The 12,610-nt window shown below is 37.0% G+C and overlaps 1 protein-coding gene across 6 annotated transcripts in view; it reads left to right on the top strand.

Moving 5' to 3' along the window:
• Nucleotides 1–3,267: 3,267 nt before the first annotated feature.
• The window catches only part of LOC114158496 (cAMP-specific 3',5'-cyclic phosphodiesterase 7B), a 31,990-nt gene continuing 22,647 nt past the window's right edge, over nucleotides 3,268–12,610 (top strand). For 3 of the 6 annotated variants that reach the window (XM_028040057.1, XM_028040056.1, XM_028040055.1), the window contains exon 1: nucleotides 10,701–11,662. In XM_028040057.1, coding sequence (XP_027895858.1) covers nucleotides 11,350–11,662 — 313 coding nt within the window. In that variant the 5' untranslated portion in view covers nucleotides 10,701–11,349. Of the gene's footprint in view, nucleotides 3,567–7,667; nucleotides 7,729–10,700; nucleotides 11,663–12,610 lie in introns of those variants that run through there. The other 3 variants (XM_028040058.1, XM_028040060.1, XM_028040059.1) reach the window with 3 other exon arrangements.

The raw sequence follows: 12,610 nt of genomic DNA, 5'->3' as shown, positions 1-12,610 counted from the left end.
CAGTAAAGGTTTCCCAAACCACTATTGTTCATGCCATGTTTTACCTCCGTACTTTTTAGAAAGAGAAGCAAACCCCAGTTATGCCCAGGCAGACACAACATGCTATTTATTAATGATAAAGGGTACATGTAACTAAAAAGTGCTCAGGGGGAAAAAAACCCCAACTAATTAGACTAAGGGCGTTTTGTTAAACGAAAAGAAAGTAACACTCTTTTTTTTTCCACCAGGTGGCAGCAATAAATGCACAAACATCAACCTCCGTCCGCCCTATCCAACCTTATTTGGCCACATTATCATCCAATAAGCACTAAGCAAATTTGGGTTTCTTTTTTTTTGCACTAATCAACCCAACAATTTTGTTTTACAGATCATAATGCATATAAAATGTTGCCATTATCTACAAATGTCCTCTTAATTATTTTACAACCTGTTTGTCCAAAGAATAGTCAGTATGCTGTGTTTGGAGACAATTTACGTAACATAGTAACACTGATGACCACAATGCTTTTGGGCATTAGAAAACTGTATTTCTGTTTGTGTTATTTTCATAAGTACCATCCTGATTTCCTTTCAGATTTGATTAATCAGGAAACACTTGAGATTAAAAATATCTTTGCACAAGAATCTTTGCCAACACAGCAACACATGTAGTTTTAGACACTATTTTGAAACAATAATTCATACAATAAAAGTGAGTGTGCATTTCAAAAGTATCTGGAGCAATATTTCCAGGTGATTTATAAACTTCTAAGTGTTCAGTGTTCATCAGCTCCTGGACACCTGAGAGATTCAGCAACTGGTTCCAGGCAGAAGAAGGCCACCTACTGAAAAGACTTTTTCCCCAGTTCAGACCAGACCCTTAGGACCGTGAGAAGGCAGACATTCTGTAAGTGAAGAGAGTGACATCCCACAGTCTTTTGGTTGACATAGCTTTGAAGGCATGTGAAGGGAATTCCAAGTATTGCCTTAGGCACGCAATGTTACAAAGCACGGTATGTGTTGCAAGCACTGTTGCAGACCAGGCATTGCCCGTCAAGGTCGTAACACTGTCTGACCACAGTGACCTCCTCTGGCAGACGAACGGGCTGACTGGGTCCTAAACTGTGCAGGGAATTGTCTGTCATTTACCTATGCCACATGGTATAGAAAGTAAAGTGCAAAAATATTTAAACAGACAAAAAATTTAAAACTTGCTTCAGATAAAATAGTGGGTCTTAATAACTGATTAAAGGGAGCAGGGGGAGCAGGTCTGATACTAACTCTGAACATGAAGCTACTACCGAGGAGCAGGTTATTGCATTCCTGCAAAGTAAAGACATTGACATTGAAAAGGAGAATATTGAAGCTTGTCATACTCTATCAGTTAAAGGTCAAAGAGGAAAGAAAGTACCATTACCAATAATTATTCGGTTCACAAAAATGATAAGGAGCCCACTGTTTTTGGATATAATTAAAGATATACAATTAAAACATAAACAAATGCAGGCCTTAACTTTTTTCTTTTTTTTTTTTTTTACATAATATTGTTTTAGACTTTTTTTGTCATTAAATATTGACATATTTTTTCATAAATATCAATGTCCTATGAAAGAAAATGTATCCATTCTGTTTTTTTCAGTTTGGAGCCAAAAAAGAGACAAAGTGGTTGTTCTTTAAAACATTTCTTTTATCTCCTGTACTATAGCAGATAAGAGTTGTTAAGTTTTCTTCTTTCAAAAGGTCATGCTGCATTTGCATCTCTAAATGAGTTTTATTTAGCTGGTATGAGAGCAAATATTGGTCCTTGGATTGTAAAGGTTATAAACCCCTTGTTTAGGCAATGAAAAAAGTCAGATTTTTAAAAAATATAAACATTAGTAGCACAACATAAATATACACCCATGACACCGAAGAATAACCGTTATAATGGCATGAAGCCTTGATATAATCAGTTTCATAATTCACACCTTAAATAAAGACCAAACTGTTCAAAACTGGGTGTACACTTGCTTCTGGATATGGTTTAGTTAGTGATATCCATGTGATGTTGTTGTGCCTCAGAGAATAGAATTCTAAACAATAAGATCTTTATTAAAAGTCTGAGTATTCACTGAAAACTGTGAAAGATTTATTATGGAGACTTTTAAAGACCTCAGAGAAGGGTGTCTGTCCTCTATTTTAGTACTTCAAAATCCTCGAGGCACAAACAGCCTGAGACGTTGACCTGGCCTCCAAATATGCCAGATTAAAATCTGAGCATTAGTGAGTTGTTCACAAAGAGAATCACATAGAAACCATGGAAGAACTAACTATCCTGTACTAATTTGTCTAAACTGTAATCTCAAACTTATTAATAAGCATATTCAATGCTTATTTGTTGTGTTATTGCTCTTTATTACACCTAACCCATGTGTAATTCCATCTCTTTATCCACTTATTTGGAAGGTCAAAGATGATTAACAGCTCAATAACATTTTTTTAAATTAAAGATCTATCCTTTTTTTGGAAAAATTAAGTTTCAGAGAAAAAATTAAAGTTTTAGCAATTTGGGTTGGTCTTAGTAAACTTATTGCAGTTTTATATAACTAGACACAACATGGCTAAAAAGCATGCAAGAACAAGTAAGACAGGCATCATGGATGTCATGGACTCTGTCCTAAATGACATTAAGTCAATCAGGCAGTTGCTGCTCATCCAAAATGCTCCTATCTATTTCTTGAAAAATAAGAATAAGGAAATAGGTGGTTTAAAATGAGACATTTGGTAATCATAGGTGTGAGGCAGTAGGCTGTCTTGGATTTGAATATAAAGTTTATGGTGACATGGTTCATATGTCAGAGAATGAACCACGAAGACCGCTTTGGGCATCAGAAATCTGTATACTGAGCCATCATTTAATTTATCTTTCACAGCTCTATAATCAACTTCCTGAAACCTTTACAATTCTTCACCTTAAAGGTAAAACATTCATTTATCAGATCATTTTTAACTTGTCTTCAATCTTTGTTTTTTCGTGATGGCTAAATTGTTCTACTATTCTTTCAATGTTTTGTTTTTTACTTCTTTTACTTTTCAATTGCAATTAATTAAGGTAATAAACCTTGAGTAAATCTTATCAGTGTAGTAATCATAATACAAACCATGTTGTTTACCTACATTTCTAACCAACCAATCTTAATGAAAGCTGTGACATTGCCGATCTCTGATTGGTCCACTCTGTCTTAAGTCCCGCCCCCCTGGTGCTACAACCAGCCCCTCCCCTCTCCGCTCTCTGCGGTTCAGCTCATGATCAAATACACACGTAGAGCACGCGGACAGGCGCTGCGGGAGAAAACCCCGCTAGGTTTTTCTTTAAACAGCCTCCTGTTGCTCCCACACAGGGTGAACAAGGTCACTAACGAGGGGAGAATGAAACAACTGGCTTTATAATAAACAGGTGTCAGCTAGGGCTCCGTCAATTCTCCTCCTGCTGAATGCGGAGCTCTCCTGCGTTTCTCCTGACATGAAAACACGCCGCCAGATTCCGTCGCCTTCACTTGTTCTCTGCGAGCAGTCGGGATGGTTAAATGTCCTGTTTAATGGTCGAGGTAGGTGAAACTGCCAATTTACAGCTGTGCCCGGAAACAAGTAACAGTGTTGTGTTATTGTGAAGGTGCTGCTGAGACCCACAGTCAATAACTGTTACACTTTAATGACCTGTGAAGTCTGTACAATGATACGAGATAACTTAAATCTATAATGCTCTCAGCAAGTTACATCCTTGCCCTTATATTATAAAGCGTTATGATATTATCGTATATAACAGCATGCTTCACATCCATTATGACCTTTTTGCTAAGGTTATATATGGCAAGTTAATATTTTTACTTAATTTGCTTAATTTTCTAACAGGGTACAGCAGGCCTTGTTTATTATTATTGCAATGGGTCAAGTCAGTGTATTGACAGATTTACAGCAGTCTACCTGCAGCGTAGACGCTGCAGAAAACATGCAAACAGAGGGCAGGCACTTCATTTAAAACAAGACAGATTTGTTCTTTGTGTTTACTTATGTGTCCGTTCTTGGTACAAACATCAACTAATGTCTAAATAGACATTTTTATGTATAAGAAAGGATATATAAGGATTGTATATGTGATTCTGTAATTTAGGGTATGTATGGCATTTCTAGAAAAACTACCTCTTTTTCAGAAATTTTTTCAAATTTCTTCTTAAATACATACAATCTTGATAAATTATTAATTGTTAAATATTAGCTGCCAATTTTTCCTACATTTAGAAGACATGCATTTCCTCATGAGGACTTTTAAACATGTCATCATCATTTTATATAATTTTTCATAAAACTCATTACTTAGACTTAGACTTAGACTGACTTTATTATCATTTTGCATGCACAGGATGTATACAGAACGAAATTTCGTTGCATACGCCTCAGAACAATGTTTTGAGGTTACTCCGGGATATAAATCTAAATATAAAATATAAAGTGCAGGAATGACAGTAAAATAGAAGTTATTTAGCTATGTATATGTGCAAGGTATGAAGTGGAGACCAGTTTTTGAGTGCAGTCCAGTTAAGAGTTCAGCAGTCTGATGGCAAGTGGGAAAAAGTCTATCAGATTGTCATAATATTCTTGCATGAAACTATTATGATTCCACTATAATCACAAAGATCTAACATAAATATGTCTAGTTTTATTTGAAAAGCTCACCAGGCAGCTTGTAGCTTGCAAACTGTAGTTTAAAACTCTGATGAATATTTCAAACAACCAAATTTCTTAATTTTAATTGCGTGAAAAGCAAAAGCAAAAAAAGTTGTAGCTTTTTTTTTATTAGCCGGCTGACCAAAGGTGCAGAAGTAACAGATTTGACTATGCCTGAACAGCTAGCCTGAACAGCTAGCCTGAACAGCTAGTGAGACATTAAAGGAATCAGAGTTATGTCAAAAATGTTCACTTCTGAAATAATCTGTTCTTATATTAATCTAAAAGTATAAAGGTGCAATATTAGTAGGATAATTTAGACTTATGAAGGTAAAGTGATTGTGTAGAGCTTCATATTTTGCATGAGAACATGTCTCATGAACATTTTATGAACATAGCTTTAGTTTGAATGACTCTGAATAACATAAGCACACAAAAGAGGGGGTAGAGAGTTCTGGTGGTAGGTTGATATGAATAACATTGCATCCGAATAGAGAGGAAAAAACCCAGGCTGCTGTCCTGTAAACATGCCATAACCACGTGGGGAGGATGAGTGATCAGTCACTGCGTCTGGGTTTCCTCCATCCACCCACTTCCTGCCTGCCAGTAAACAGTGTGTGCTAGCTCACATGTAAATCCTCTTGCTCAAGGTACACGGGTCTTCCTCTGGAGGGCTGAGACTGAACACTAGCGGATAAAGGATGATTTGTTGGATGTTCATTGGCCCAGTGAGTTTATCAGGCTACAGTCAAAATACCAATGTGCGCGTGTCTGCCCTCATGTGGCTAAAATACCACAGCTCAGTGCACTTAGTCCTCTTTCACCTTCATCCACTATTCACATACACAAAATGTTTTAGTTATGGCAGCTGTTATTATACATGACCTATGATGAATTGAAATTTTTCACTGGTTCTCACAATAGCTTCCCCTGTTGCACACCGCCAGATGCATTACAATATAATATTAAGGGTGTTATTGATGAGCTCTTAGAGTGGGGGGAATGCCTCTGATGGTGTGTAAAAACATTTTACAATAAAAAGTCCATAAACTATGGCATGCATTTGTGTTCTGGTCCCCCAAGACAGTGTTTAGAACCAACTTATTGAGGGGCATCTACTAGCTTCACTCATCGACAAACTGAAATCCTGCTTTGCAAGGCAGCTTTAGCTCAGTCAGTTTTAGATGGGGAGCATCTGTGAACATCAGTTTTCAAGTCAATGATCCTCAATTGGCTGCATTATTTATTGTGTTTCTGGAAGATGACTGCCCTGTATTTAGCGCCACCAATTTTCTCATCATCTCTGCATCTTTCCAGTACATGCTACTGCCACCACCACATTGCATGGTGGGGGTATTGTGCTCAGGGTCATGTGCAGTGTTTGTTTGCAGCCTTACATAGTGCTTTGCATATGAAATTACCAATGTAGTGTCATCTAACCAGAACACATTTTGCCACATACTAGCTATGTCTCCTATATAGATTGTGTCAAAATGCAAATTGGATTTCATTTTGGTTTCTAGTGTTAACGGTTTCTTCTCACCACTCTCCCATAACATCTAGTTATGTGGAAGTAACAACTACCATAATAATTTTCCATCCAGCAGATTCACCCGCTTGAACCATGGCTTTCTGCAGTATCCCCAGAGTTACCATGGGCCTCTTGGCTGCTTTTCAGATGAATGCTCTCCTGTATTAACTAACAAGGTGACTTTTGAAGCCTATTGATTGAACTCGATTCTCTTTTAGGGTTTTAGTGTAAAGGGTATAATAAGTGAAAAAACACACATTATTTAAAGTTTGTTTGTGAATAAGAAGATTTTATTTTGAGATTGCAGAGGGACATAAAATGGAAAAGTTGAAGGAGAATGGCTACTTTTATAAGCCAAGTCTCCTTGTAGTGCAAGACAGGACTTGATCCATAATAGCCTGATCTTAATCACGATACAGTGAGCAACATCATAACTCAAAGACAAACAAACCATTGTTCACAAGAAATAAGCATTTCCCTATTCTACAAGACTTTGCACATTTTCTGTCAAAGAGCAGCATCATGAAGTTCTAGTTTCAGCTGTTGAAGGTTTATAAAATCAAGGTCGCAATTCAATAGACTTTGTTATAAGACTGGCCAAACGTAAGCTTGAATTCAAAACGTATTTTGGAGAAAACGTCACTTTGATTCACAGTCTTTTTCTATAATAGTGTTGATCATTTCAGATATTCATACAGTATATTGTCTTGTAGTGAACTGAATAGGATGTTGTAACCTGTGTCCTGTTTTCTGTATTCTGTTATTAGAATTTACTACAGGAAGTATAAAACCATAATTATCTTGTGACCTGAATTGATTACAAACACACCTTTGAATCACTAAAATAAGCCCACTGTCCAAGAGGCTGAGTCATGTGGAAGCATGTGATTAATGTGCAGATCATTGGCAGTGTGTGGCACTGTGCCGCTTGACCCACTTTTTCCAGTGTCATTGGTCCAAACACAGGCGTGTTGATACAGGAGCCGTAGATGCCAGGGTCACTAAGTGCAGCTCATCACTCAGTTTCTAGTAATTCCTGTGGTCATGACAAATAATATGGATATTTTAAATTAAGTTAATTAGATTAGTAATTTAAAATATTACATTTGATTGTGTACACTCAGAATTGGATCATGATGCAGTAAAAATGTAAATTTGACCTAATTGAAGAAAGTCATACGTAAAAGTTGGTTAAACAACTAAAATGATTTATGTTTTACATATTAATAATTTGGTTTAAATTAATAGCAGAATAAATATAACAGCTTGCAAGTTAAGTTGTCCCTGCTTTCCAGGCATCAAATGAGGTCAAGAAGGCTCTCTCATGACTTTTAACACACTGTTTATTTGTTCATAGGGTCACTGTTGGTCTCTGAAGGCATTTAGCAAAAGCAATACTAACATAGGCCTCTCTTTTTTTTTCTGTCTTCTTCCATCTTTCTCTTTGCCACAGAGGTGTGGAGGTGTCGCATTTAAATGGTTGGAGCAGAATGTCATACAGGTTCGCATGCTGGGTAAGAACTTTTGATGCTCTGGAACAGGTCTGTGCAAAAGTGAGAGACACACTGTGTGCAACACACTGTAGTTTGGTGTGGATTCACTTACCTTTTATCCAGCATAATATCTAAGTGAAACATAGAAACATACACTTGCAATCACTGTATATGCTCATATAATGCCCATATGAGCTTTGACCTAATTGACCTAATTGTACTTGTTTTGCATGTACTGTGTCTTTCAGTACATTTTACAATGTGTCAGGACTTAGGTCAGTAGACTAATACGGTAGCTGTGACTCCAAACCACAGACATGGATCTTAGTGAGCAAAATTTTAATAAATCTTTAAATTAATGGGCAAGAGAGATCAGACTTTGAAGGCCTTTTCCAGATTTTTTGCATTACAAACACAAACTGTATGATTTGTGCAAACAAAACTATGTAAAAGTTTTGATTTTCTTTATTTTAAAACCTTAAACCAAATGAGATTGTTTTTCTCTTATTCCAAAATCTGAGGAAAGTTGCTATTGCAGATATTTTTAAAAATAAGTAATTTTGTTTTGAAAATTTATATAGCTTTTGTCGCAAATTGTAACTAATTATTTTAAAGTTCATTCAATCCATTAAATAGCCAAATTGGGTGACATCACTCCCTGATATATCCTCTACCAATAGAGATTGTGCACATGACAAATATATATATCTTCACATATCTTCCTGTGGTGTTACACTGACAGAAGGGAACATTTATGAAGCAAAAAAACTCCTGTATTAGTGGCTTACAAAGTATTTTAAAGGAGGAGAGTTGAAAAATAAAGATCAAATGAATCCAGTAAAAACTCATGACAAAAAAGCTCCAGTAAAAGCTCTTTCAGTATCTCACAGCTTTAGTTTGGCTGTGTTTCTGCTCCACCACACCAGAATCAGACAGTTGAATTATCTCTTTGGCATGTCACCAAGTTCAGCAAGGGCCTGCTGTAGACGTTTATTTAAATTATGAGGGTTTAGCTGAGCAACATCTAAAACATGCAGGACACTGGCCCCTCAAGGCCCAGAACTGTCCGAACCATTCTGGAGGACAGAAAGTGATGAGGACAGTTTTCCATTTGAAATGTAGAGTTTGGTTCCTGAAGGCTTAATTCATTCAGCAAACTCCTAAATATGTAATCTGCATTAACAGACATGAGTTTTTAAGTTTTTAACCAATATCTAAAGTGTGGGTTAAGAATGTTATTGATGTAAAGCCCTAAATACTGCAACATAAAACCTGTATATGACCTGAGTTTTAAAATGTGCACATTATTGCAAGAGCACATTAACATAGTTTTTAAAGGCTGAATTTGTTGCCCTGACCTGTCAAAAAGTGTGACCAATTCAGGTTTAAACGTGGACCAAAAACAAATGAATCAACACACTGTCCCATTTGTGTAAGCTTCTCTGTCTTTAGCAACTATTACGGCCATGTTTAGTCTTTGAAGGAAGGATTTGCAAAAATAGCTTTGGAGCCAGCAGTCCTCTCCCCGCCTGAGTTTATTAAACAAGACTTCCACCGACCTCGTTATCTGCTTTCTTTCTTTGGAGTTAGCATTTTTCAACTACATTGAATTTATGCTGCTAATGGACAATATATGTTCTTTACTTTGCCAAATAGATGTGAAATCTATTGTATATTTTTATGTGTCTGTCTTTAATCATCTTGAACATTATTATTTAAACACTGAGTTAAAATATCTGCGTAGACAAAAACATCAAGTTACAGGGGTGATATGGAGAATCTTGTTTAACTAGATTACTTCATTAGTTGTTTGACTATTCCCATAAACTGCACCGAAAGCAACAAATTCCATATGTTACTCTTAAGAGTTGTGAGCAATCAATTACAAACAACTATATGTTGCCATGGTGCTTTTGTGTTTTATATGATCTCCCTGCTCCCTTTTCCATTTTTCCCAGGCTGTTTCTTAGTCTTACAGCTTTTACTAGAATAATTTCTTGTTGCTAACTTCTTGCATCTGATATGTGATGTTCAAGGCCATGTGGATGGCTGAGTGTGTACGTCAGTGAGTGTGCCAGTACATTTGCCTGCACTTGACCGTCATTTGCACTGTGGTCCATATTGTGGAGCAGGTCTGCTGATCTATTTTCATGCCATTTTAACAATCTTGCTGAAGATTATGGTTGGATTTTTTTTCATTCATGAATTTCACTCCATTTATTCCATTTAATCATCTGCTGAGTGTTTAACTTACTAACTTTAAATATTGTTTACAGTTGAACATCATGTAATTGTCAGTTTTTTCTATTTATTTTGATTTTGATGTAATTTGTAATTTAATCAAGATGAAACATGCCCTCATCACATAAAGCATAAAACAACTGATTAGAGTTCTTTTGAGCAGGTTCATATGTTGTTACTTTTAATCTGTATTCTCATTTTCCTTTCTTTGAACACATCTTTCTTTCTGAGGCAATATGTATAAGCCATATCTGTACTTCAGAAAGATGTGGCTAACTATAAAACACACAGAAGGAGAGAAATGTTTGAAGTAAGCCTGCCTTAACCAGTCGGGTTGAACACCTTATAACTCAGATGCTTCAGAATCTCTTCTATAACCTTTCAGAAGTCAACAGTGTGTGCTTACTTCTGCTGATCCCCTCAAATCATGTGGCTTTTGTGATGTCATCAACCCAAATACATTTGAAACAGGATCAGTTTTGTACTTCTGTGCAGTTTAATTCCCTTATATTTAGTGAAACCCTGCAATTGAAATTCACTCTTCAATGCCCAATGTGTTCTTGCTGTCAGTGCACAATTTTTAGTAAAATCAGATGGCAAATTTAAATTGAATTATATATTTAAGTCTATCTGAAGTAACAGTATGTTCTTTTATGTTAAACAATGAACTGAATATATATATATATATATATATATATATATATATATATATATATTTTTTTTTTTCAATTTGAGTTTAGCAAAACAGGTTTGGGGAGGGGGTGATATTTACATTTTAATGCACATCCTGGTGTTTGCATTTCTATATTTTAGATCAAATATTTTGGTAAAAAGGTGGACTTAATCTCTTGTTCAATTTTAATTGTCTGATTGATGTTATATAAATTATTGCTAGAAAGGCAAATGTGTGGGGAAAGCATTAATTTGTTTGCATGGTACTAGTCGGGCTGGCAGCATGTTTGGGTAGCAGTGTATTGGTTGAGTGAGAATGTGAAATGAGCTCTGAGCTGAGAAAGGAGGGGCTTTTAGACTCAACAGCGCAGACTGAGAGGGACCGTGGAGATGAGTAAGTATGCGTCAGAAGGAGGGAGCAGAATATCAGTTCTGGACTCTGAGAGAGAGAGAGAAAAGGATACCGACGGATTATTCTCTTGCTTTTTGGACTTTCCTCCTCTTCTCTTTTGTTTCGGATTGCTTTACTTCCTTTAAACCTGTCCCCATGCTATTGATCCCATCTCTCCAGGCGGTCTTTGATATGCTGATTCCAGAGTTTTTTCAGTCTTAGTTAGCCCCCCGTATTATCTGTCATTCTAAACTGATGGTGGGCTGTTCCTTCTTCAATGTTTCCTTGTCACCGTCATCTTCTCGTTTCTGCACAATTAATTTCTTTGTGGTATTACAATGCCAGTACTGGAGAGGCTCTGGGGTCCAGATCTCAGGATGCAGGACTCTGGTCTCGGTGTCGGGGTCTGTCCCGACGAGCCTCCTGGCTCACGAGTGTGGACTCCTCCTGTTACTTGTGCTGGCCTGTCGCTGGCCCTGGAACTTCCCACTCTGATCCGTCAGCTCAGGGCAGCCTGGAGAACCCGCAGAGGAGACCCTCGGGGGCCGGAGAGAAGTGAAGGCAGGAGTTGGGTGGAAGAAGAACAGGAGGAGGTTGACGAGGTCAAAGAGATCAAGCAGGTCACAGAAAACAGCAATACACATGTGGAAGGTAAAGAATCCATAACAATTCATAACAGAGTTAAGCTTGTGGAAGACACATCTGATAAATTCATAATGTGTCTGATTAAGTTTAATCAAGCAGCCGTTCATGCTGCCTCAGACAAAACAATAATAACTTAAGATTTGTGACCTATTAAAAAAAACTATTTGTGACTTTAACAATGTGACGGTTTTGGTCTTAAAAAGCAATTTAAGGACATTTGTGCAGCTCATTTTTAAGATTCACAATTTAATCTCCAGTTTTTTGTTTGGCTTCTCGCAGAACTTAAAATTAGATCTCCCTCTTTTGTCCTGCTTGTGTTCATATTTGCAGATTTGACAAGTCCATAGGTGCGTGTGTGACAGATTAACTCTGACAAGCATGCCTCTGGCCGTATGTTTATGAATGACGTAGGTGGACGCTTGGAGGCGTTAAGACAGCTGAGTAGATGAGACAGAGAAACGAGGGATTTGGGGCGGTTAGAGCCGGAGTTTCTAATAAATGAAGCTGTGGTACCATCTGCTAAGCTGCAGTTGTCCCCATGACACTGACGTAGATTCAGTCAAGAATATAGGTTTTAAAAAGGAAAATGGTAAACTTAGACACATTAGACTTGACACTTACAGGCTCTGCTGGCAGTATTGTAAGTAATCTGTCAATCACAGGAAATTTTATGCTGAAATTATGATTAATTCTGTGGGACATTCCCTGCAGTGACTCATAAGGTGGAGGATGGAGAATTTTCTATAGACTTTTCCCTTGAACTGTAATAACCTCATGTGATCATGTCTTTTAAAGGGGTGAAAGGCTTTTGATATTGTAGGCCTATTATTTCTAGGTACTGTGAGATTTAATCAGATATGCAGTGATGGTCACTGAGACATTTAATGTTGTCAGGATAATAAATGACTAAGAAGACTCAAAGTTCAGGTTTTGGAGAAAAAAAATCAACAGAAA

Source organism: Xiphophorus couchianus, chromosome 15 (genome assembly GCF_001444195.1).
Source record: "Xiphophorus couchianus chromosome 15, X_couchianus-1.0, whole genome shotgun sequence".
NCBI lineage: Eukaryota > Metazoa > Chordata > Actinopteri > Cyprinodontiformes > Poeciliidae > Xiphophorus > Xiphophorus couchianus.
Note: the sequence above shows the minus strand (reverse complement) of the source record. Positions and strands in the feature narration are given on the sequence as shown.